The following is a 27,373-nucleotide window of genomic DNA, read 5'->3' as shown; positions in this document are numbered from 1 at the left end:
GCTCTCCCTCAGGACATTATTGAATCAAATAGGTTCCACCATCTGCCACGGTGAGATTTGAACCTGGGTCACTACCCCATCATTATTAGTTAATTCATTATTTAAATTTGACTCTGAATTGGAAGGCAGGAACTGGAAGAGTCCAGTACACCTAGAGATAAGGGAAGAAAGGGTGGGAGTGGTTCTCATTTATAACTGTCTCCAGATGCTGGAATCTGACTTTGTTTGTGCCATTTCACCTGCAGCAGTCCCTGGAACGCCACAGTACGTGGATGAACAGTTTCTGTCTCGCCTTTTCCTCTTTGTGGCTCTTGTGATTATGTTCTGGCTCCTCATTGCTTAAGGACAAACGGAAGCGATTACTTTTCTGGATCATTGTGTGATCTGATGAGCCAGATGAACACTTCTGGGAAACTATATCTTTCACCAAGGTTTTCTACCTTTCAAACATACATTATTTACAGAAATCATATCTAACTGGGGCTGAAACCATTGTTTGAATTGACCAATTGAAGATGATGAAAACAGCATGTATATGGATCTAGTTAGAGAAGACCCGTACTGTTTGTTCAAAAGATTCCCATTCCTGGGTTGTAATTCTATGGAAATACCTGTGTTCTGTGCTTGTATGTGAAATATTCAGGTCTGCATGCTGATTTCAAGCTGAGTTTCTGATTATCTATCCTTACTCAAATCACTGCATTGTCACTTTGGGAACGGAAAGAAAATTTGTTTCTTGGCTGGTATAATAGTCCTTGAAGTGAAGATTTAAGCTGTGCTTGTCAGGTTTGTTAAGTCAATTTGTCTCCAAGTCAGAAGATTTAAAGTACAAGTTCAACACAACTTGAGTGTACAGTCTCAGCTATTTGGCAAGACAGATGTTTAATGTTATGTTCAGATGAATAGAAAAGGTCCTATTTAAAGACTAGCAAGTGTTGCATTTCCCGATCAACCAAACTGTCAAACTTAGATTAAACGGTAATGTATTTCAGTGCAATTTATGGAATATTGCTGTGCTTGAATTACATTTTCCTACATAACAATTGCTTTAACTGTGATTAATGTTTAGCTGTGAAGAACACTGACATGAACTGAGGTTGTAGACAACTCCAAGCCTCCACTCTTAATTTCGCTAAAAGTAAAACAAATTAGTCATCTTTAACTGCTTGTCAGACTTCATTTGTAGCCAGTGATAATATCAATTAACTGTTAAGATCATTTTCTCACTGCCTATACCTATTCAGATCAGAATATTGGAGTAGAGCTTTTCAGTGGTACTCTTCCCTTTAATTGAGATGCTCAGTTTTAAACAGTTAGTCAATAAATCTGCATGAAATATTGACCAGATTCTCAACTTATTGCATTACCTCATACAGTGGGATGGGTGTGCTGGAATCTGGTCCCCCTCTAATCCTGAGCAATTCGATTGCCATGTTCTGGATTCACCTTAACAATCCTTGTGCATCTATTTTGTAAGTTCACCTATCAGAGGCCTCTATTCATAGAGTTAGCAAGTTTCTGCACATTTGCCACATCTACCATTAGGAAAGAAGTAACAGCCCAAAGAGACCTGTAGAATTTGCAGTGTGTTTAAAGTACTCTGTATTTAAATAGATATTAAGGCTGGGGAGACACATTGAACGGCCAGTGACCCAAGACTGTTACTCTCACTACAGTCAAACATTTGCTGGGACCACCTGGGAGGAAGTGGTAATGGAGAAATGTTTGTCAGTCAGGAGATGAAAATTGAAAAGCCTGGATGAGATGGGTTGAGGAACAGATGATGGCGTACAGATTGGATGAGATGGAGGAGGATCAGTTCTAAAGGGCTGGAAAAGACAGGCTGCACCTGTCATTCAGCTCACCTGATCAGTGGAATTCCAGAAAATTCCTGTGTCTGATAATATAGGGTTCATTCTCGAACCAGGCTAAACCCAGTATAGAGGTGGAGAACATCAGATGCATAGGGGGTGATAGCCTTCTATTAGAAACATCAAAATGTATTTTAAATTTAATGTCCTGTTTCCTACTTTGTATCAAGTGTAAAATAAAACTTGTGCATCAATCAAATTGATCCTTCATGATTGTTTCTTTGGCCTAAATGATGCTGTATTCTACTGGACTTTTAAAACAAATCAAGACAGATGGCAACCAATAACTAGTGAAGGCTACAATTATTTACAAAATATACAGAAGTAAATTAGCAAATCTGGCTGGTAGCCTATGACAATCACATACCTTACTGAGGACTAGGGAATTGGGCAGAAACTTGGCAGGCGTATAATGGGGAAAATTGAGAGGTCATGGACTTTGGTAGGAAGAATTGAGGAACTGAATATTATATAAAGGTAGACATTGCGGAAAATGGCAACATTGAGGGATTTGGGAGTCATCATATATCACAAAATCCAAGTTAACAGGGAAATCAAATGCAATGTTATTTAGATTAGATTCCCTACAGTATGGAAGCAGGCCCTTTGGACCAGTCCATGCCAACCCTCTGAAGAGTAACCCACCCAGACCCATTCCCCTACCCTATACTTACCCCTGACTAATGCACCTAATACAATGGGCAATTTAGCATAGGCAGTTCACCTGACCTGCACATCTTTGGATTGTGGGAGGAAACCGGAGCACCCAGAGGAAACCCACGCAGACACGGGGAGAATGTGCAAACTCCACACAGGCAGCTGCCCGAGGCTGGAATCAAACCTGGGTCCCTGGCGCTGTGAGGCAGCAGTGCTAACCACTGAGCTACCATGCCACCCCGGTGTTTCAAAAGAAATGGAGTATGAAAATAGGGACCCAAAGTCTTGCTAAACTTATTCAAGGCACTACTTAGGAAACACATAGAATACAGTGAAGTGCTCTTTTTCCATTCATGTAACAAATCTTATATTTTCACTAAGGAAAATTATACCGGCACTGGAAGCAGTCCAAGATTCACTAGGTTGATCTGAGGTATAAGGTGAAAGTGAGCACTGCAGATGATGGAGATCAGAGTCAAGAGTGTGGTGCTAGAAAAGCACAGCAGGTCAGGCAGCATTCAAGGAGCAGGTAAATAGACGTTTCAGGCAAAAGCCCTTCATCAGGATGATGATGATGAAGGGCTTTTGCCCAAAACATTGATTTCCTGCTTCTCTGATGCTACCTGACCTGCTATGATTTTCCAGCACCATACTCTTAGAGTCATCGAGATGTACAGAACGGAAACAGACCCTTCGGTCCAACACATCCATGCCAACCAGATATCCCAACCCAATCTAGTCCCACCTGCCAGCACACAACCCATATCCCTCCAAACACTTCCTATTCATATACCCATCCAGATGCCTTTTAAATGTTGCAATTGTACCAGCCTCCACCACTTCCTCTGGCAGCTCATTCCATACATGTACCACCCTCTGCGTGAAAAAGTTGCCTGTTAGGTCTCTTCTATATCTTTCCCCCCCTCACCCTAAACCTATGCCCTCTAGTTCTGGACTGCCCCATCCCAGGGAAAAGACTTTGTCTATTTATCCTATTCATGCGGCACAGTGGCGCAGTGGTTGGCACTGCTGCCTCACAGCGCCAGAGACCTGGGTTCAATTCCCGCCTCAGGCGACTGACTGTGTGGAGTTTGCACATTCTCCCCGTGTCTGCGTGGGTTTCCTCCGGGTGCTCCGGTTTCCTCCCACAGTCCAAAGATGTGCAGGTTAGGTGAATCGGCCAGGCTAAATTGCCCGTAGTGTTAGGTAAGGGGTAGATGTAGGGGTATGGGTGGGTTGCGCTTCGGCAGGGCGGTGTGGACTTGTTGGGCCGAAGGGCCTGTTCCACACTAAGTAATCTAATCTAATCTATCATGCCCCTCATAATTTTATAAACCTCTATAAGGTCACCCCTCAGCCTCCAATGCTCCAGGGAAAACAGCCCCAGCTTGTTCGGCCTCTCCCTATAACTGAAATCCTCCAATCCTGACAACATCCTTGTAAATTTTTCTGAACCCTTTCAAGTTTCACATCATCTCTCTTGATCTGAGGTATGCAAAGACTGTCGTATGAGGAGAAGTTGAGTAGATTCCTCACTGTCATAAAGGCTGGGTTATTAAGTATATTCAAGACAGATTTTTAATCAGTAAGGGAATTAAAGAGTTTTGGGGAGTTAAGAATTCAGCCGTGATCAAATGGACTATATTTGCTCCTATATCTTATGATGTATAATACCTCTGAGAAACCAAAGATGCCCATGATCTGTTACCTCTTTTCTCCCAGGTGCATCTAGAATTAGGATTCATAGACTCAGACAAAGTGTCAGAAATTGAGGCCTGAGATGAGAAAGTAGTCTTCACACGCACAGCTGTACATCTTTGGATTTCTGTACCCCAGTGGGTTATACAGGCAGAGCATGGAAACAAACCCTACAGGCCAATTCATCTATGCTAATCAGACATCCTAAATTAATGTAGTCCCATTTGCCAGCATTTGGCCCATATTCCTCTAAACAATCCCTGTTCATAAACCAATCCAGATGCCTTTTAAATGCTGTAATTGGGAAAAAACAATGACTGCAGATGCTGAAAACCAGATTCTGGAAGAGCACAGCAGTTCAGGCAGTATCCGAGGAGCAATAAAATCGACATTTCGGGCAAAATAGTCCAGGACCTCCCCACATATGTTCACCACCCATGCCCTCCACCTCCTCCAGGACTTCCGTTTCCCCGGCCCCCAACGCCTCATCTTCACCATGGATATCCAATCCCTCTACACCTCCATCCGCCGTGACCAGGGCCTCCAAGTCCTCAGTTTCTTCCTCTCCCGACATCTCCAACAGTACCCTTTCACCAACAGTCTCATTCTTAACCCTTCGAATCCTCCCACTTCCTCCAGACCAAAGGGGTAGCCATGGGCACACGTATGGGCCCTAGCTATGCCGGTCTCTTTGTTGGCTACGTAGAACAGTCGATCTTCTGTAATTACACCGGCACCACTCCCCACCTCTTCCTCCGCTACATTGATGACTGCATTGGCACCACCTCGTGCTCTCGCGAGGAGGTTGAGCAATTCAACAACTTCACCAACACATTCCACCCTGACTTTAAATTTACCTGGACCATCTCTGGCACCTCCCTCCCCTTCCTGGACCTCTCCATCTCCATTAATGACGACCGACTTGATAGCGACATATTTTACAAACCCACCGACTCCCACAGGTACCCGGACTACACCTCTTCCCAACCTACCTCCTGCAAAAATGCCATCCCGTATTCCCAATTCCTCCGCCTCTGCCGCATCTGCTCCCAGAAGGACCAGTTCCACCACAGAACACACTAGATGGCCTCCTTCTTTAGAGATCACAATTTCCCTTCCCATGTGGTTAAAGATGCCCTCCAATGCATCTCATCCACATCCCGCACCTCCACCCTCAGACCCCACTCCTCGAACCGTAACAAGGTGCTCACCTTCCAGCCCACCAACCTTTGCATAAACCAAATCATCCGCCGACATTTCCGCCACCTTCAAACAGACCCCACCACCCTCCCCACCCCTTTCCGCCTTCCGCAAAGACCGTTCCCTCCGTGACTACCTGGTCAGGTCCACACCCCCCTTCAACCCACCCTCCCATTCTGGCACTTTCCCCTGCCACCGCAGGAATTGCAAAACCTGCGCCCACACCTCCTCCCTCACCTCCATCCAAGGCCCTAAAGGAGCCTTCCACATCCATCAAAGTTTTACCTGCACATCCACCAATATAATTTATTGTATCTGTTGCTCCCGATGCGGTCTCCTCTATTGGGGAGACTGGACGTCTCCTATCAGAGTGCTTTAGGGAACATCTCTGGGACACCCGCACCAATCAACCACACCGCCCTGTGGCCCAACATTTCAACTCTCCCTCCCACTCTGCCGAGGACATGGAGGTCCTGGGCCTCCTTCACCGCCACCCTCTCACCACCAGATGCCTGGAGGGAGAATGCCTCATCTTCCACCTCGGAACACTTCAACCCCAGAGCATCAATGTGGACTTAACAGTTTCCTCATTTCCCCTTCCCCCACCTCACCCCAGTTCCAAACTTCCAGCTCAGCACTGTCCCCATGACTTGTCTTACCTGCCTATCTTCTTTTCCACCTATCCACTCCACCCTCCCCCCCGCCCTATCACCTTCATCCCCTCCCCCACTCACCTATTGTACTCTATGCTACTTTCTCCCCACCCCCACCCTCCCCTCACTTATCTCTCCACACTTCAGGCTCTCTCGTGATGAAGGGCTTTTGCCCGAAACGTTGATTTTATTGCTCCTCGGATGCTGCCTGAACTGCTGTGCGCTTCCAGCACCACTAATGCACAAATGCTGTAATTGTACTAGCCTCCACCACTTCCTGTGGCAGCTCTTTCCATACACACACCACCCTCTGCATAAAAATGTTGCCCCTTTTAAATCTTTCCCCTCTCACCTTGAAACTATGCCCTCTAGTTTTAGACTCCCCACCCCAGGGAAAAACATTCTATCCATTCAGCTGCTAGTTCTGTCCATCTCTTGAGCCACATCTCTGTAATTGCTATGATATCACAGTCCCACATTCCCAACCGTGCTCTGGGTTCATATGCTTTACCTGTTAAGGCTTCTTGCATTGAAATTAATGCAGTTTAATCTGTCAGACATACCTCATTCTCTGCTTTGTTTCTGCCTGTCCTGACTATTTGACTTCTTTTCCCAACTGCATCGATTTCAGACTGATCTCTTTTCTCCCTGTATCCTACCCGCCCATACAAGTTTAGATCCTCCTGAGCAAATCTCTCCTTCTAATTCAGATGGATTCCACCCTTCGTATATGCATTGGAATCCCTACTGGGGTAGAAGCAATGATGCAACAATGACAATGCTTTTGCCCTCCCCAGCTCCTCAGCCACATATTCATCTGCTCTAACCTCCCCTTCCTACCCTCAGTAGCTCCAGGCACCAGGAGTAATTCCGATATTATTACCAAAGCAACTACTTTTTAAAACTTCCTGCCTAATGTCCCATTTCTCTCTTCAGAATCTCGTTCTTTTCCCTTCCTATTGGTTCCAATATGTACAACAATCACCTACTGGCCCTCCTCCCCTTTGAGAATATTCATGGCATGGTGGCTCAGTGGTTAACACTGCTGCCTCACAGCACCAGGGTCCCAGGTTCGATTCCAGCCTCGGGTGACTCTGTGTGTGGAGTTTGCACATTCTCCCCTCCGGGTGCTCCGGTTTCCTCCCACAGTCCAAAGATGTGCAGGTCAGGTGAATTGCCCATAGTGTTAGGTGCATTAGAGGGAAATAGGTCTGGGTGGGTTACTCTTTGAAGGGTTGGTGTGGACTTGTTGGACTGAAGGGCCTGTTTCCACACTGTAGGGAATTTTAAAAAAAAGTCTTGATGTGCAAAGTTCATCCATGACCTTACTGAACGCATATGACCTATCGCCTGCCAAGACTACATTTTTATGCAGTACTGACTTCTTCAAATAAACAATAAAAACCATCAACATTTTCTGAAAAATCTTTATGTTCAAATGAAACATGGTTGACTAGTATATATAATTCTAAAGTAGGCTGTTTACACATTTCGACATCATTCTCTAATAAATTGGCACATGCTAGAAGTGGATATTGAAGAAAAGACCCCACTGAGCATGTTTGCAAAGCAATATCACTGCTCTTCAAATACAAACACCTTTCACCTGATTTATCACCTCATTGAAATAAATGCTGAATTCATATTTGAGTACTGATGGCCAACATCTTGATGTGGCCTGGTGCACACTACAGGTGATGTAGACACTGTATCATCCCTGGCAGTTCTCACAGAGAGTACTCAGTCCAGAGGGATTTGATTAATGGCATTGGATTGAGTCTGGATTCAACTCCCCACATTCCATTTACAGTTCACTTGCTGAACAGAAGCCTGAAAGGCACACCCAGTGAGCCTTCTCGGTTGGGTTGCATCCAACCTCAAGCCCCAGGAGTGCCGGCCGGTCCTACGAGGGGGCTGGTTCTGTCTTCATCTTGGCCTTCATCAGTTTCTGTCTGAGGGCTCTCAACTACCAGAGCTATTTCATCGATAAGATCACAATTGGGGTTGGAGAAGGCTGACAATGGCAACATAATGCGATTCATTTCTCGCTCATTGGCTCTCTGCTCCTGCTCTTTCTTCAAGTCTCGTCCCCTGGAATAAAATTGTGTAACAGTCAATTAATTAAAGACACTTCAGAAAGTTTTCCAAAGCACATTTAACAATAAAATGCCCTATAATGCTTCACAAAAGCACTATCAATCAAAACGTGACAATAGGACAGTAAGGGATAAAACTCAGACTCCTGACCAAAAACTTGAATAAACAGATAGACTTTTAGCAACATTTTAAGCAAGCGAGAGTGAGTTCTGGAAGCAGAGATTCAGGAATGCGGTCCCAGAGTTTGACAGCTGAAGAGATGGCATCATTGGTGTGAGATAGTGTGTTTTAGGTTATCTTTATTAACTCACTCACCAGCTCACAATCTTCATTAATTGTTCCTGTTTATTCATTCATAACCCTTTTACTAACCCGTTTTTTACTAACCCGTTATTTACTATAACAGTTTCCATCATAATGTCGCAATTCTGTAGTATGTTTTATTATTGCAAGAGAGACTAAAATTAAAGCAACACTTCTAAACTCATTCACCTTAAACCCTTATTTCTACATCAAAAGCTACCTCTGAATAGTGTTAACAATATCATTCCCATCAAGTCTCCATGAAACATTATAATATTAAGCAGCCCTTACCAACCATCTCTTGGACCTGAATAGATTTCTCAATTAGTAAGTACCTGTTAAATACCTTTAAAAATTTGGGCCATTACCGCTTTAAGAAACTAACTGACAAAATAAAGCTTCCATGAAATTGCATGAATGAATGAAACTCACACTGGCAAATAGCAAACACATCTCACAACCCAGCTGTGGTAATCATTTTAGTATCCTTTACTCTTTTATTAAGTACAGGTACAATTTCTAACTTATTTAGAGCATATAGGACTGGTATTTTTACTAACATTTACTAACTTAAAAGACAAAAGGACTAACACTTAATTATGTTAGGAGACCAGACATACATTCCTAATCCCATCAGAAGTAGCAGCCAGCAATTAGCACATTTTAACCAATCTCCTGTCTCTCAGTACAGAAGCCCTTCAAACCTTTGTGTACGACAGATAAATGTAACGCCATAGTAATGGAATTTTAATATTTATAAAAACTGTGTTTAAAGGGGCTCTTTGTGGGTGGCACAGTGGTTAGCACTGCGGCCTCACAGCGCCAGAGACCCGGGTTCAATTCCCACCTCAGGGGACTGACTGTGTGGAGTTTGCACATTCTCCCCGTGTCTGCGTGTCCTCCGGGTGCTCCGGTTTCCTCCCACAATTCAAAAATGTGCAGGTCAGGTGAATTGACCATGCTAAATTGCTAGTGTTAGGTGAAGGGGTAAATGTAGGAGTATGGGTCTGGGTGGTATAGGCTTTGGCGGGTCAGTGTGGACTTGTTGGGCCAAAGGGCCTGTTTCCACACAATAAGTAATCTAATCTAATCTTGCGCTGTGATTGCTGAATAAAAGAGGCTATTTTCACCACTCACCGATCTCTGTCATTATTTGAACACCATCCCACTGGTGTGAAGTGAAGAAAGTCAAGGAGCACACAAGAATATAAATAAAGGAGTGCTGATAACTTATTACTGATAAGGATTGTTGTGGTAGAGGTAGGGACCAACCTTAATAAGATTTAAATAAAAAGTGAGGAATTGTCAAGACAGGAGGGAAGAAGATATAATGACGAAGGAAGTTGGAAGAACACAGCAAGCCAGGCAGCACCAGGAGGTGGAGAAGACAACATTTCAGGTATAACTCTTCTTGAGGACTAGATGTAGGGGTAAGGGAAGCTACAGATAAAGAGAAGTGGGGTGGGGAAGGGTAGCAGAATGGTGAGGTAGTGATAGATGAACATAGGTAGTGGGTACGACCTGGTTGGTTGATGGGAGGGATGAATCCGGTTGGTAGCTGGATGGAAGGGTCGGTAGGTGGAATGGGAGGGAGGGGCGGGCAAGTTAGTTGAAATTGGAGAACTCAATCTGGAGTCCTTTGATGAGTTGTTGTTCCTCCAATTTGCGGTCTGACTCACTGCAGCAATGGAGGACACTAAGACTGGAATTGAAATGGGCGGTGACCGGGAGGTCAGGATGGTCATTTCAGGCCCAGCAAAAATGTTCTGCGCAACAGACACCTAGTCTTCGTTGGGTCTCACTGATGTAAAGACGACCGTTTCGGGAGCACTGGATACAGTTAAACTAGGTTGGAGAAGATGCAGGTGAACTGCTGTCTCACTGGAAGGACTGTTTGGGGCCCTGGATGGAGATGTGTGAAGTGGTATACCGGCCGTCTTTTTTGCTTACAGGGTAAGGTACCAGGGAGGGTTGGAGAGGTTGGTGGGGAATGTGGTGCGAACCAAGGAGTGGCAAAGGGAACAGTCCTTGCAGAAGGCAGAGAAGGGTGGGGAGGGAAAATGTTTTCAATTTCACTGCAATGCTTCATCTCATCGTCAGCAAGCTCCTCACCAGACTGGAGCTCCAGCAGCAAGTTATTCAACCTTCGCTGCCTCCAAGACCAAATCAAAGTCATGTCAACCAGTACACAGGCGATGACTGCACACATCTAAACACAGAAGATCATCATCGGCACCTTTACTGAGGTATATAAGTGCATGGGTCTCACCCTGACCACAGGAAGGTCCTCCACCAACCTGGCCTGGCATTGCATAGAGAAACAACTAATCTTCAAGGTCCATGGGGAGGTCTTCGAGGCCATCTCCAGTATAGAACATAGAACATTCCAGCGCAGTACAGGCCCTTCGGCCCTAGATGTTGCGCCGACCTGTGAAACCAATCTGAAGCCCATCTAAACTACACTATTCCATTCTCGTCCATATGCCTATCCAACAAAAATATCTCAGGAGTGTCCTGTTGACCAAAGCATATATTGAAGAGGAGATCCAGCACAGCCTCCAATGTGCTAGTGCAGCCTTCAGCTATCTGAGAAAAAGATGCTGAAGGACAATAACATCAGATATGACACCAAGCTGATTGTATATTAGTATGTGGTGGTTCCTGCCTTCTATATGATTCAGAGACATTTATTGTCTATAGAAGACACCTTAAACAATGCTGTCGGCACATGATTCTGCAAATCTACTGGGAAGACAGATGCACCAACAGGCCTCAACCAGGCCAACAAGCTTCAAGGCACTGCCCAGCCTTGATTGGCTGTGATGGACTGGACACATCGTCCACATGACTAACATAAGAAATCCCAAGCAGGTTCTCTATTCCCAACTCTGAAATGGCAGATGAGCCCCAGGTGGGCAGAGGAAAGACCCTGAAGGTCTCACTGGCAAAGTGTGTCATTCTCACCGACGCCTGGGAATCACCGGCCCAAGACCGTCAAAAGTGGAGGAGCAGCATCTGGGAAGGCATTGAGCACCTCGAGAATGCCATTGGAAAATAATGGAAGTCAGGCGAAAACAGCGTAAGGCGTGCACTGCCGCACCAACACCACGCCTAGCCCTTCCCACAAGCTTCTTTTGCCCCAAGTGCAGCAGAGTCTGTGGAAGCCGCATTGAGTTGTAGAGCCACCTACCGTCTGAGCCCCTAGAGTGGAAGAGTCAAGCCCGTCTGCAAGGGACTGCCAATGAGGAGGAGTGATGGGTAAAATTTTAGAAACAATTGAGTAAAACATAACATGTATTTGGAGAGGTTTGGGTTAGTGAAGGAGAACCTACAGGGATTTATAAAGGCAGAGGCTGCTTTATGAATCTAATTGAAATGTTTGCTGAAGTAGCAGAGGAAATTGATGAAGGGAATGCGGAGAATGCTGTCTATCTAGATTTTAAGAAATCCTTTAACAATTACCACAAAAAAAAGTCTGATGTTGTATAGGAGACAGAAGAAAACAGAGAATTGTGAATTTTGTAATGTGTTATCCAGAAATGTGGATGCTAAGTGGTTGAGAAAATTCAAGTCAGACATTGACTGATATCTGAACTCAGGTCAAAGAGTCATAGAAACATACAGCACGGAAACAGACCCTTTGGTCCAACTCATCCACGCTGACCAGATATCCTAAATTAATCTTGCCCCATTTGCCTGCACTTGACCCATACCTCTAAACCCTGCATATGGGATATACCCTTCCAGATGCCTTTTAAATGTTGTAATTGTACCAGCCTCCACCACTTCCTCTGGCAGCTCATTCCATACACATACCATCCTCTGCCTGAAAAAGTTGCCCCTTTTTAAATCTTTCCCCACTCACCCTGAACTTGCCCTCTAGTTCTGGATTCCCCCATCTCAGGGAAAAAAACCTTGAGTATGTTCCCCATCCAGACCCCTCATGATTTTATAAACCTCTATAAGGTCACCCCACAGCCTCCAACATTCCAGGGAAAATAGCCCCAGCCTACTGAGCCTCTCCCTATACCTCAAACCCTCCACAACCCTGGGAACATCCTTCTTATAGTAGGGAGACCAGAATTGCATACAATATCCCAAAAATGTCCTAACCAATGTCCTATACAGCCGCTACATGACCTCCCAACTCCTATACTCAATGTTCTGTCCAATAAAGGAAAGCATACCAGACACCTTCTTCACTATCCTATTTACCTTTTTCAAGGAACTATGAACCTGCATTCCAAAGTGTTTTTGTTCAGCAACACTCTCCAGGAGCTTAACATTAAGTGTTTCAAGTCATGCTCTGACTTGTCTTTCTAAAATGCAGCATCTCACATTTATCTAAATTAAAATCCGCTGCCATTACTCAGCCTATTGGCCCATCTGATCAAGATCCCTGAGGTTGTACCCTGAGGTAACCTTCTTCGCTGTCCATGACACCTCCAATATTGGTGTCTTCGACAAACTTACTAACTATATCTCCTATATTCACATCCAAATAATTAAATGCCAAAAAGCAGTGGGTCTGAGCATGCTTAGATGATTAGCTGGGTTCTCTACTTTTTGTCATTTACATAAATGATTTGGATGCGAGCATAAGAGGTACAGTTAATAAGTTTGCAGGTGACACCAAAATTGAAGGTGTAGTGGACAGCGAAGAGGGTTACCTCAGATTACAACAGGATCTGGACCAGATGGGCCAATGGGCTGAGAAGTGGCAGATGGAGTTCATTCAGATAAATGCGAGGTGCTGCATTTTGGGAAAGCAAATCTTAGCAGGACTTATACACTTAATGGTAAGGTCCTAGGGAATGTTGCTGAACAAAGAGACCTTGGAGTGCAGGTTCATAGCTCCTTGAAAGTGGAGTCGCAGGTAGATAGGATAATGAAGGCGGCATTTGGTATGCTTTCCTTTATTGGTCAGAGTATTGAGTACAGGAGTTGGGAGGTCATGTTGCGGCTGTGCAGGACATTGGTTAGGCCACTGTTGGAATATTGCATGCAATTCTGGTCTCCTTCCTATTGGAAAGATGTTGCGAAACTTGAAAGGGTTCAGAAAAGATTTACAAGGATGTTGCCAGGGTTGGAGGATCTGAGCTACAGGGAGAGGCTGAACAGGTTGGGGCTGTTTTCCCTGGAGCTTTGGAGGCTGAGGGGTGACCTTATAGAGGTTTACAAAATTATGAGGGGCCATGGATAGGGTAAATAGACAAAGTCTTTTCCCTGGGGTCGGGAGTCCAGAACTAGAGTGCATAGGTTTAGGATGAGAGGGGAAGGATATAAAAGAGACCTAAGGGGCAACGTTTTCACGCAGGAGGTGGTACGTGTATGGAATGAGCTGCCAGAGGATATGGTGAAGGCTGGTACAATTGCAACATTTAAGAGGCATTTGGATGAGTATATGAATAAGAAGGGTTTGGAGGGATATGGGCTGGGTGCTGGTAGGTGGGACTAGATTGGGTTGGGATATCTGGTCGGAATGGACGGGTTGGACCGAAGGGTCTGTTTCCATGCTGTACATCTCTATGACTCTATGTCAGTGACTCTATGAAACAAAAGAAACAAACTTTGTAGTGAATGAAATCTTTGAAGAGGTGGTGGGCATGCTGGAATGGATAGAGATAGAGGAAGCTGACGTGCTGAAAATTTTGTCAAACATTAAGATTGACAAGTCGCCAGGCCCGGACCAGATTTGTCCTTGGCTGCTTTGGGAAACAAGAAATGCGATTGCTTCACCACTTGCAAAGATCTTTGCATCCTCGCTCTCCACTGGAGTCGTACCTGAGGGCTGGATAGAGGCAAATGTAATTCCTCTCTTCAAGAAAGGAAATAGGGAAATCCCTGGCAATTACAGACCAATAAGGCTCACGTCTATCGTCTGCAAGGTATTAGAAAAGATTCTGAGGGATAGGATTTATGACCATCTGGAAGAGCATGGCTTGATTAAATGCAGTCAACATGGCTTTGTGAGGGGCAGGTTATGCCTCACAACCTTATTGAGCTCTTTGAGGATGTGACCAGAAAAGTTGATGAGGGTCGAGCTGTGGATGTGGTGTATATGGACTTCAGCAAGGCATTTGATAAGGTTCCCCATGGTAGGCTCATTCAGAAGGTCAGGAGGAATGGGATACAGGGGAACTTAGCTGTCTGGATACAGAATTGGCTGGCCAACAGAAGACAGCGATTGGTAGTAGAAGGAAAATATTCTGCTTGGAAGTTTGTGGTGAGTGGTGTTCCACAGGGCTCTGTCCTTGGGCCTCTACTGTTTGTAATTTTATTAATGACCTGGATGACGGTATTGAAGAATGGGTCAGCAAGTTTGCAGACAACACAAAGGTTGGAGGTGTCGTTGACAGTATAGAGGGCTGTTGTAGGCTGCAGTGGGACATTGACAGGATGCAGAGATGGGCTGAGAGGTGGCAGATGGAGTTCAACCTGGATAAATGCGAGGTGATGCATTTTGGAAGGTCGAATTTGAAAGCCGAGTACAGGATTAAGGATAGGATTCTTGACAGTGTGGAGGAAAAGAAGGATCTTGGTGTGCAGGTACATAGATCCCTTAAAATGGCCACCCAAGTGGACAGGGTTGTTAAGAAAGCATATGGCGTTTTGGCTTTCATTAACAGGGGGATTGAGTTTAAGAGTCGTGAGATCTTGTTGCAGCTCTGTAAAACTTTGGTTAGACCGCACTTGGAATACTGTGTCTAGTTCTAGTTAACCTATTATAGGAAAGATGTGGATGCTGTGGAGAGGGTTCAGAGGAGGTTTACCAGGATGCTGCCTCGACTGGAGGGCTTATCTTATGAAGAGAGGTTGACTGAGCTCGGACTTTTTCCATTGGAGAAAAGGAGGAGGAGAGCGGACCTAATTGAGGTGTACAAGATAATGAGAGGCATAGATAGAGTTGATAGCCAGAGACTATTTCCCAGGGGTCATAGTTTTAAGCTGGTTGGAGGAAAGTATTGAGGGGATGTCAGAGTTCTTTACACAGAGAGCTGTGAGAGCATGGAATGCGTTGCCAGCAGCAGTTGTGGAAGCAAGGTCATTGGGGACATTTAAGAGACTGCTGGACATGCATATGGTCACAGAAATTTGAGGGTGCATACATGAGGATCAATGGTCGACACAACATCGTGGGCTGAAGGGCCTGTTCTGTGCTGTACTGTTCTATGTTAAAGTGCACAGCTTATTGCTCCTGACATTCATTTGATAGCCTGCTGCATGTCAGCAAGGCACATCCTGGGGATAGTTAACAGTTAGCCCACAGATCCCAGGTCAGGTGGGCCAAGGCACAGAGTTTGGAGATGGAGTGAAACATTAACACATTTAATTAACATATTTGAAAATAGATATTCCCAGGCCTGGGAGAAATGTATTCTATGTTAAAGAGAGTGAGAAGAAAAGGAACAGTTCTGACCATTATTTTCCAATCGTCTCTGACTACAGGTATAGACAGCAGGATAATTAATTTTATTTAGATAGAAAGAGAGAACAGAGTAAAGACAGGCAGTCAGCCTAATCCCAGTAATGGGAAAAATATTGGAGAAAACTCAGGGAACAAGATAAATCAGGGAATAAGATGAATCAAAATAATCAAATAGAGCATGGATTAAGGAAAAGTTATGACTAACATACTTGGATATATCAAGGTGATAATAAGGAGGGTCCATGAGGGTGATGGTCGAAATGGATTTTAAGTTTTGATAAAGTTCTTCATGGCAGCCTGACCACAAGAGTAAGACCCCAGGAAACTCAAGGCAAAGTAACAAGTTATATCCAAATGTGGCTGAGAGACAGGAAGCACAGGGTTGAATGAGTGCCTGGAAGACTGTTCCCAGTGGGTCCCCTTTGAAGACCCTCACCACCCCATCCATGCAGCGCCTCACTCCACTTTGCAATACCTCTCTCCCATCTTACAAGCTTTGCCCCCTGGCTCCAGCCTCAACAGCGTCACTTCCATATCACTCTTTCCCCTACACCCCATAGCCTCAATCTGCAAGCTGCCTTGGTATTCTTTATCTATGATAGTGCAACTAACAGCAGCAAGCAGGGGAGAGAAACAGCTTGTGCTTAGAGCAGCAGCTTCACAAATATTGACAGTTCTATTATGCGAGTGACTTTTATCCCATTGGCCATCCCATGACAATATTTTTCTGGGTACTTTTGTGGATTTGGGGTGAATTTGCCTACCGTGCTTGAGTGATTGAAACTTAGGAGGAACGTAAGCAGAAACAGGAGATGAAGGAGTTGCAGTCTGGGACTCAGTTTAGACCAACTTTATGATATCTCTCACTTATTCAAGAAGCTAATAGAAACTAAAACCAAAGCTGGCACAATCAACAAAAATCAGCAAATGGTTAATGCAGCACAGTCAGATTTGCCTAGAATAGCATCTGAAGTCCAGCTCCACTCCAGAATATTCCAGCAAATCATTCTTATAATACCTGCATTGAATCTGGTGCAGAGCCCATCCTTACCTTTTGTAGATGTAGCCCAAAGTGATGCTAACACCCAACACTATTATAATCGCCATCATTCCAATCGCCAAAGCCTGACCTAGAGATAAAAACATACTGATATTACATTGCAGAAGAGAGATAGCGAAGAACACAAATATCAAATCAAAGCTATTCTAACTTTCAGTCCTTTCCAGGCACAGTGTTTGATCTAATCCCAGATGTTTGTCCCTGGATTAGCGATAGGTGTTTACTTGGCGTAAAGGTTGACTGTCTGCAAAAACGTGCAGAATCAGAATCGTAATAAAAGAATAGGTGGCATCATAATGTAATACCACAATCATGTAGCCCTTTAATTTAGCTACTCGTTTCTGTTCTGCTGAAAGAAGCCAGAGGTTAAATATGGTTTGTTTTTCGTAGATTCAGAGATCTATAGCACAGAAAAAGGCCCTGTGGTTCATCATATCTTGTCAAAAACAACCACCTAATTATTCTAATCCTGTTTTCAAGCTACATAACTAAATACTATTGAAATATTAGAACACAGAACATTCCAGTGCAATACAGGCCCTTTGGCCCTCGATGTTGCGTCGATCTGTGGAACCAATCTGAAGCCTATCTAACCTACACTATTCCAATATCATCCATATGTTTATTCAATGACCATTTGAATGCCCTTAAAGTTGGCAAGTCTACTGCTGTTGCAGTGTGTTCCATGTCTTTACGACTCGAGTAAAGAAACTATCTCTGATATCTGTCCTATATCTATCACCCCGCAATTTAAAGCTATGTTCCCTCGTGCTAGCCATCACCATCCGAGGAAAAAGGCTCTCACTGTCCACCCTATCTAATCCTCTGATCATCTTGTAGGCCTCTATTAAGTCACCTCTTAACCTTCTTCTCTCTAATGAAAACAGCCTGAAGTCCCACAGCCTTTCCTCATAAGACCTTCCCTCCATACCAGGTAACATCCTGGTAAATCTCCTCTGCACTCTTTCCAATGCTTCCAAGTCCTTCATATAATGCCAGAACTATACGCAATACTCCAAATGCAGCCATACCAGAGTTTTGTACAGCTGCAACATGACCTTGTGGCTCTGAAACTCAATCCCTCTACCAATAAAACTAACACACAGTACGCCTTCTTAACAATCCTATCAACCTGGGTGGCAACTTTCAGGGATCTACGCACATGTACACCGAGATCTCTCTGCTCATCCACACTACCAAGAATTTTACCATTAGCCCAGTAATCTGTATTCCTGTTAATCTTTCCAGAGTGAATCACCTCACACTTTTCCACATTAAACTCCATTTGCCACCTCTCAGCTCAGATCTGCATCTTATCTATGCCCCTCTGTAACCTGCAAAATCCTTCCGCACTGTCCACAACTCCACTGACTGTTCCCAATGGATTATCAGCGTTTCTGCCTCTACCACCCTTACAGGCAATAGGTTCCAGATTCCTACTACCCTCTCAGTGAAAAAAGTTTTGCTTCACATCTCCCCTAAAGCTTTGGCCTCTTAAATCTGTGCTGTCTGGTTACCAATCTCTCCAAACGGAAACGTCACTTCCTATCTACCTTTTCTGTGCCCCTCATAATTTTATATATGTCAATCGTATTCAAGGAAAACTACCCCAGCCTGTCCAATTTCTTTTCATAATCACAATTTCATAATCACCAAATCACAATTTCTTTTCATAACTGAAACTCTCAAGCTATGACATCCCTCCTAAAACTGTACACAATAGTCTAGTTATGGCCTAACCAGTGTTTAATACAGTGCCAGTATACCTTCTTGCTCTAAAACCCTATGCCTCAATTTATAAAGGTAACAAATGGATAATGCTTCAAATGAAACATACAAATGAATATTACACATTGATCAATAAGGAACCAAAGTTACAGTAACTAAGGAGGTTATGGGGACATTGGAGAAGGTAAAAATCAAGGAACTAGTATGATTGGCAGTAATTAGTACGGATAAGTCACCCAAGCCAAACGGGATTAAATCTGGTTGCTCGTATTAGAAATTGCAAAGTCTGTGGTCACAATTTTCTAATCCTTATTTAGAAGTGCAGGACTAAGGACTGCAGAATTGCAAATGTTGTACATCTACAAAAAAAATGGAGAAAGAATTAATTTGTCAACAGGAGCCCAATCAGTTTTAAATCAATGATGAGGAAGAACCAAAAACCTGACAGAAAACAGCCACTTGACCAATTATGGACTATTAACTAGATGGATTGAAGAGCCAATTACATTTGACTAACTAAAGTTTCTGATGACATAACAGAGTGGGCGGATGCAGGCAATGCTAACACAGAAGAAATCTGATAAAGTAGAACATGACTAGACTTGAAACCCACAGAATAAAAGGGGCTGCAGGAGCTCTTGTTGTACAGTGGCAGTGTCCCTGCCTCTGATTTAGGAGAACCAGGTTCAAAGCACCTACTCCAGTGGTTTCATAATAACATTGAGCAGAAAATACCCACACCATACAAAGAGGTCTTCTGGCACTGTGGCAGTGTCCCTACCTCTGAGCCAGCAGTTTGGGGTTTAAGTCCCGGGTGCATCATAACATCTCTGAGAAGGTTGTTTAGAAGCTATAAAAGGGGCTGAGAGCTGCAAACCATTTTTTTTACCTTCTAAAGAAATAAATTCCCTTCAATATCCCTTTAATTCTTTAGCCAGTTAGTTTAAACATATGTCATAATTATTGACGTAGAATCATAGAGATGTACAGCGTGGAAACGACCCTTTTGTCCATGCCAACCAGATATCCTAAATTAATCTAGTCCTGTTTGCCAGCACTTGGCCCATATCCCTCTAAACCCTTCCTATTTATTCATTTACATATTCAGATGCCTTTTAAATGTCATAATTGCAGCAGCCTCCACCACTTTCTCTGGCAGCTTATTCCACACATGCACCACCCTCTGCGTAAAAAAGTTGCCCCTTAAGTACCTTTTAAATCTTTCCAGCTCTTATGCTCAATGCTGTGATCAATAAAGGAAAGCTTTCTTCACTGTTATATCTACCCGTGACTCTACTTTCAAGGAACTATGAACCTGCACTCCAAGGTCTCTTTGTTCAGCAACACTTGCCAAGACCTTACCATTAAGTGTATAAATCCTGCTCTGATTTGCTTTTTCAAAATGCAGCACCTCATATTTATCTAAATTAAACTCCATCTGCCGCTCCTCAGTCCATTGGCCTGAACAAGATCCCATTGTAATCTGAGGTTAACTTCTGTGCTGTCCACTACACCTCCAATTTTGGTGTCATCTGCAAACTTATTAACTGTACCTCCTATGTTCACATCCAAATCATTTATATAAATGACAAAAAGTAGTGGACCCAGCACTGATCCTTAAGGCACACCAGTGGTCACAGGTCTCCAGTCTGAAAAATAACCCTCCACAACCACCTATATCTTCTACCTTTGAGCGAGTTCTGTATCCAAATGGCTCGTTCTCCCTGTATTCATGTGATCTAACCTTGCTAACCAGCACTTTTTTTTAAACCCAAAATTATAAATATTTCAATTCACAAAAAGCCATTACCCTAAGCACCTTCCACAGACACGTAAAGGTTACAGCTGATGTATTTGTCACATATGTTTTAACCAGGCAGTTACTACAATCTTTTACTGTATCTTAGATCTCAATTTCCAACTACTTCACTGGTCACTTATTTTAAGACCCTAACATGAAATCCAATAGGACACCATTATCTAACTTGCAGCTCCAACAATTTACTCCGTATTACTTCGCTGGTATTTCTAACTTCCTCGAATTCCTCCCGCACTTTCAATTCCTGATCTACAGCTATTTCTGGAATGCTACTTGTAGCTGACTCAAAATATCTCCACAGAAGACTTGTGCTCCAATACCTAGCCAAGCTTTTCCAGAACAGCTTAAACACTGGCATCTGCTTGATGTGGAAATTGTCCAGGTATGCCCTGTACTCTATGGTGGGCTGGAGGGCCTGTTTTTATGCTGTATGACTGTGAATCTATGAACAGGAGAAATTCAACCCAGCCAATTATCTTCCCATCAGTCTGCTTTCGACTTCTATGACTCTATGCCCTCTGGCCACAGTCTGAGACTGTGCACACATTGCTCTTTGATGTTGGACCCAAATGTTGTACAGATTGCACCCCAACACTGTACCGGGTCATTGATTATCTCCCTGTTCAGAGTACAGAAATTATACCCAAAACTCCAAGATCCTTCTTCTGTTTAGCAGTCTGCCTCACAGGTGGCCTCTGGATGACTGGTTGCTTCAGATTACGGCCACTTTTGGAGGAAACCGAGATAACTTGATCATCAATCTGACTGGCACTTGATCCAACATTCACTGTTTCCACCTCTGCTGTTGTGGCATTAACATCTCCATGCAGAGAAGTACCTAATGAATAAAGAGAGAGAGGAAATCCAATCATCAAACAACAGGGAGCAAACTGTCATCTATACAATGGAAAAATACCTTAAAGTTACAAATATCAATGCTGCATGTGAGGAAAATGACCATGAAAGGATTACTTACTGAAACCCATTAATCCCACCACGTTATGGGCCTGCTAATTTAATCTGGAGCATTGAGCCATTGTGGCTAGTCTTCATGTTTCCATGTAAACCTCGAGTGCTGACAGGATTATTGGGTTAGGAGTGTATCACAGGCTCTTTTGTCCCCACACCACGGCCAAGCAAGGGTCATTAAATGGAAACTAGGAAGAGAACTAGTTAGCATTTCTGCCTCACAGCACCAGGTTCAATTCCATCCTTAGATGACTGTCTTGTGGGGTTTGCACATTTTCTCCATGTCTGCATGGGCTTCCTCCGGATGCTAGATTTCCTCCTTTAGTCTAAAGATGTGAAAATTAGGTGAACTGGCAATGCTAAATTGCCTATAGCGTCCAGGGACATGCAGGCTAGGTGGATTAGCTAAGGGAATTGCAGAGTTACTGGGATAGAGTAGTGGGGGTGGGTCTGGGTGGGATGTTCTTCAGAGGGTCAATGTGGATGTGATGGGCCAAATGGCCTCTTTCCACAATGTAAGGATATGACCCTCTCTGTATACAATATATAAGGAGATATTATATGCTCCTTATGTAATAAGGAAACAGGAGTGTCTCAGGTCTGTTCCACCATTCAATTCAATCATGGTTGATCTGTATTCACAAGTCTATCCACCCATCTTCGTTCCACAGTCCTCATGCCCAGGCCTAACAAAAACCAATCATCACGGTTTTGCATGTGTTAGGACAATTTGCAAGATTACCATTTCAGAGGGAGAATCACTACTTATAAGTTTAAGTGAGACAGAGAATCAGTTTTAAAGTTTTCAAATGGCCTCTAACTTCAACAGGTTTTTAGTTGAGTTTGAAATGCTCACTGTATGCTCTGTGTGAAGAAGTATTTCTCACGTTATCAAGGGAATTCAACCGTAGTCTATGCAATCTATCTTTATAACCCTTGTATCATTCTAATGAATCTGATGACATTTACTTCAAACACGATATATCCTTCTTAAGGACCAGTGCTGCAATTGATGTTGGAAAATAAAGTGGGAACGAGATCAGTACATTTTACAAATGAAGCATCAGCCCATTCAGCACTTTATATTGCAATCCTCTTGAAATAAAAGCCATCATCACCTATTCATGATTTCTCACAGCTGTCCACTAGCTTTATTGATTTCTGAACATGGGCCTCTAAATCTTTATGTTCTATCTTCTCACCATTTAAAAAATATCCACTGAAGTCGTTCTAGGTCAATTGTGAATGATCTTGCACTTCATTCATAATGAACATCAAATGCCATTCTCTTCCTCTCTCCCCCACACCTAACCTCACACCAAACCTGGCAAATCCTCAACAAATTTGGACACAGGACTCTCATTTCACTTGAAGGAATAAAAGAGGTCAAAAAGAAAGTATGAAAATAGACTAATAGCTACCAAAGAAAATCTAAAGTTTGTTGTGGCTAGGAAACAATAGATAAGTAGCAAGGAGAGTGATGTAGCAAATTAGGGACAGGGACCAGTGGAAATGGCTGAGACTATAAATCCTCACTTAAAGTTGTGGTTACATTCCTGAACATGATAACTTTTAAGTGAAACCACTTAAGTGGATCAGAGGTTCGAACAGAAATCAATATTAAAACTGGAGTTAGGTTTTTTCAGGTATTTCTTGTTCAGAAAAAACACAATAAGTAGAAACGTTGATATCTAGAAATAATTTGCAAAACAAAATCACTAAATATAAAAAGTGTTCAGTTAAGTACTTTGGGGAGAGAACAATTTTAAACCATTAAATTGAAATAGTGTACCTTCCTAAAAGCTAACACAAATAAAATATATAATATATTGAAAACATTGGAGAATTACAGTATACCTGTAATTGCAATTACTATTGGCATTTTCTAATCAACTGGTTCAGAAATGTTATTGCAAACTTTTGCAGCGGGAGGGACTTGAACTGGGACCTCCTAGCCCAGAGGTTCAGGACACATCACTGCCACAACAGGCCTCGTGCAATTATTATAAATATATGTCAATATTTTACTCAACTTAATTAACATTACTCCATCTAGTGGCAGAGGTTGGTCAGAACAGGCAGAATTCCCTGCAGCAACCAATTTCTAAAGCTAGGTAGATCCCAGGACTCCCAACACAAGTCCAGAGTAGAAGACAATGAGAGACGTTGACACCAGAGACTTTAAGGATAATATCAGAAGGAACAGGAGCTCGGGGGCTGGATACAGATAGCAGGGGCCAGGGAATTTAAACACTGAAATTGGGTGATAAATACATGAAGTGAAGGCCTTAAGAGGAGGCAAGTCTGTGTCAAACAATGTTAAACTGAAGCTCTCAACATTAACTAGATATATTGTCAGTATTTTACTAACAACTTTAAAGAGAAAAAAACATTGAGTGGTAATTTACTGTCTGTCTTTACCATAAAAGGAGATGACAATAAAAGAAATACTTGAAATGCTGGTTGCCCTAAGGGCAAAGAGATATGATTTGGAGATGCCGGTGTTGGACTGGGATGTACAAAATTAAAAATCACACAACACCAGGTTATAGTCCAACAGGTTTAATTGGAAGCACACTAGCTTTCAGGGCGTCGTTCTGAAAATTTATAGGAGAAAGTGTGATGTAACTGAAATTATACATTGAAAAATTGATTGTTAAGTCTTTCATCTGTTTGAATACTATGATTGTTTCACTTCTTTCATATGTAAATCACAAAACCTTTTTTTTATATAAAAGTTGCATTCTCAGGTTAGCTAGACAATATGTTGAACATGAAAGAAGTGAAACAATCATGGTATTCAAACAGATCTGATCCCCAGCATCTGCAGTCCTCACTTTCTCCTATAAATTCTGTGTGTTAGGATTGAGCCCTCCACTATCACCTGATGAAGGAGCGACACTCCGAAAGCTAGTGTGCTTCCAATTAAACCTGTTGGACTATAACCTGGTGTTGTGTGATTTTTGACAAAAAGATAGTAATAGAAAGGATGGCTAAATGTAAATTGTAAGTCACCAACTGCCAGTTGAATGGTCATAATCTTTCAATCTTTTGTAAAAATGTGTATAGATGTTGAACAGACAGTGGAGAGACAGGAAGTGTGTTGCTTACTGCAAAATTCACATCCTCTGGCCTCTCTTATAGCGACAATAGTTACATGGCTGGTCCAGTTCTGGTTAATGTTAACCTCCAAGATATTGATAGGGGGCGGGATTCAACCTCTCTGCAGGTACCTCTTTTACAACCATAAGCCATTCGGTCCATCGAGTTTGCTCTACCATTTAATCATAGCTGATAAGTTTATCAAACCCATTCTCATGCTTTCTCCCAGTCATCTTTGATCCCTTTAACAATCAAGAACCTATTTCTGTCTTAAATATACTCAATGACCTGACCGCCACGACCTTCTGTGACAACGAATTCCATAGATTCACCACTCTCTGGCTAAAGAAGTTTCTCCTCATCTCTGTTCTAAAAGGTCTTCCCTTTACTCTAAGGCTGTACTGTCGGGTCCTAGTCTTTCCTACCAATGGAAACATCTTCCCAGTATCCACTCTGTCCAGGCCATTCAATATTCTGTATGTTTCAATTAGATCTCTCCTCATCCTTCTAAACTCCATCGAGTATAGATCCAGTGTCCTCAAACACTTCTCATACGTTAAGCATGCAGGCCATTGGGTATAAGAGACTAAAAGCTGACAGACTCTCTAAGTTCCTCCAGTGTTATTTTATCTGTTGGTATTATGTTCCTACTAGTATTAATTACTAACTATTTTTTGTCCCTTCAAGCTTCTCTTTTTCAATTATGCAATTTGCATATTGTACTAAGGAAAGAGGCACGAAAGGTATTAAACATTTCTCCCATATCCTTGATGATTCCCAGTGATGTGTTTTTACTGTCTCTGCTATTAAGAGACCAAATCTACAATAACCACTTTCTTCAATCCATTTTTATAATCCTGGCTACCTTACTCTCATTCTTCATTTTCCTCCTAATCATCATTTTAGTTGCACTTTGCTGGCTTCGAATACTTTCCGAATCCTGAGGTTTATTCCCATTCTTTCCAACCCTATTTATTTTCAGTTACTCATTTACAGAACATAGGGGTCACTGGTTGGCCAGCATTTACTGTCAGTCTGGCAGCATAGAGTCATAGAGATGTACAGCATGGAAACAGACCCTTCAGTCCAACCCATCCATGCCGACTAGATACCCCAACCCAATCTAGTCCCACCTGCCAGCATCCAGCCCATTTCCCTCCAAACCCTTCCTATTCATATACCCATCCAAATGCCTCTTAAATGTTGCAATTGTACCATCCTCCGCCACTTCCTCTGGCAGCTCATTCCCTACACGTACCACCCTCTGTGTGAAAACGTTGGCCCGGAAGTCTCTTTTATATCTTTCCCCTCTCACCCTAAACCTATGCCCTCTAGTTCTGGACTCCCTGACCCCAAGGAAAAGACTTTGCCTATTTACCCTATCCATGCCCCTCATAATTTTGTAAACGTCTCTGTGAAGATAAATCATTGTGAACGTTTCGAGTTCAGTAATCCTTCCTCAGAACTGAAAAAACATTAACCCTGATTTCTCTTCATGGATGCTGCCAGACCTGCTGAGCTTTTCCAGCAACTTCTGGTTTTGTTTCTGATTTACAGCATCCACAGTTCTATAGGTTTTGACTGTCAGTCCCTAGTTTAATCAATCCCATAGTGTGGAAGCAGGCCATTTGGCCTATCAAGTTCACACTAACCCTCTGAAGAACATCCCATCAAACCCACACCCCTACCCTCTACATGTGACACTTCATATTTGCAATGGTTGATGTGCTGTCTTTTTGAACCACTACAGTCCATGTGCATGTAGACCCATATTCTTAAATAAAAACTGAATGAAGAGTGGATGCTGTAAATCAGTAACAAAAAACACAAATTGCCTGAAAAGCTCAGCAGGTCTCACAGCATCTGTGGAGAAAAATTAGAGTTAACATTTCAGGTCCTGTGATCCTTCCTCAGAACTGATGGTAACTAGGAAAATCGGAGAATCCCAACAGTGCGGAAACAGGCCATTCAACCCAACTAGTCCACACCAATCCTTCAAAGAGCACCCTTCCCTGGCCCATCCCCCTATCCTACATTTCCCAAGGCTAACCCACCTAGACTGCACATTGCTGAACATTATAAGCAATTTAGCATACCCAATCCATGGAACCTGCATATCATTGGAAACCAAAGCACCTGGCGGAAAGCCACTCAGACACAGGGAGAATGTGCAAATTCCACACAGGCAGTCGCCCAATGGATGGAATCGTACCCAGCTCCTGGCACTATGAGACAGCTGTACTAACCACTGAGCCACCATGTCAGTTTATATGCAAAAGAACGGCTGGGGGCACTGGGTACCAAGTATGTTACAGATGAAGATAGAGCCCAAAGAGAGAAAAGAACAGTTGAACAGATAAAGAAGGGAGGGTGAATAGCTATTAATGAGAATTGCTGAAAAAGCTCAGTAGGTCTGGCAGCAGATGCAGTTCTTTTGGTTTTTAGCTTTTAATGGGAACTGTTAGTGGCTAACAATGAGTTGTACGTAATAGCAGATGATGTGATAATAAGGCCTGGTGTATAGAGGTTCGGTAAGTACATGGGAGAGCACAAGCTTAGTTATTGAACTCAATGTAGAGTCCAGAAGGTGCAGGGTTCCCAAACAGAAAATGAAGTGCTGTCCTTCCAGCTTGCACTGAGACAGCAAGCCTGATACACAGATGTTGGTCAGAGAACAGGATGGTGTGTTGAACTGGCAGGCAACTGAAAGTTCAGGATCATGTTTGCAGACAGAATACAAGTGTTCCGCAATGCGGTCACCCAGCCTATGCTTTGGTTCCACGATGT

General features: G+C 43.1%; 2 protein-coding genes across 5 annotated transcripts in view; one reads left to right on the top strand and one right to left on the bottom strand.

Moving 5' to 3' along the window:
- The window catches only part of rnf185 (ring finger protein 185), a 77,031-nt gene that overhangs the window by 29,812 nt on the left and 19,846 nt on the right, over window positions 1–27,373 (top strand). For 2 of the 4 annotated variants that reach the window (XM_072587035.1, XM_072587036.1), the window contains exon 6: window positions 246–2,070. The exons of the other annotated variants lie outside the window; for them this stretch is intronic. In XM_072587035.1, coding sequence (XP_072443136.1) covers window positions 246–317 — 72 coding nt within the window. In that variant the 3' untranslated portion in view covers window positions 318–2,070. Of the gene's footprint in view, window positions 1–245; window positions 2,071–27,373 lie in introns of those variants that run through there. 4 annotated transcript variants of the gene reach the window in all.
- Window positions 7,507–27,373, bottom strand: part of pik3ip1 (phosphoinositide-3-kinase interacting protein 1) — a 55,854-nt gene continuing 35,987 nt past the window's right edge. The window contains exons 4-6 of the mRNA XM_072587034.1: window positions 21,159–21,353; window positions 16,960–17,038; window positions 7,507–8,170 (exon numbers count right to left, since the gene is read on the bottom strand). Of these exons, the coding sequence (XP_072443135.1) occupies window positions 7,957–8,170; window positions 16,960–17,038; window positions 21,159–21,353 (488 nt within the window). The 3' untranslated portion in view covers window positions 7,507–7,956. The remainder of the gene's footprint in view (window positions 8,171–16,959; window positions 17,039–21,158; window positions 21,354–27,373) is intronic.

This window comes from Chiloscyllium punctatum, chromosome 17 (genome assembly GCF_047496795.1).
Source record: "Chiloscyllium punctatum isolate Juve2018m chromosome 17, sChiPun1.3, whole genome shotgun sequence".
NCBI lineage: Eukaryota > Metazoa > Chordata > Chondrichthyes > Orectolobiformes > Hemiscylliidae > Chiloscyllium > Chiloscyllium punctatum.
This window is presented reverse-complemented; position numbering and strand designations above follow the sequence as displayed.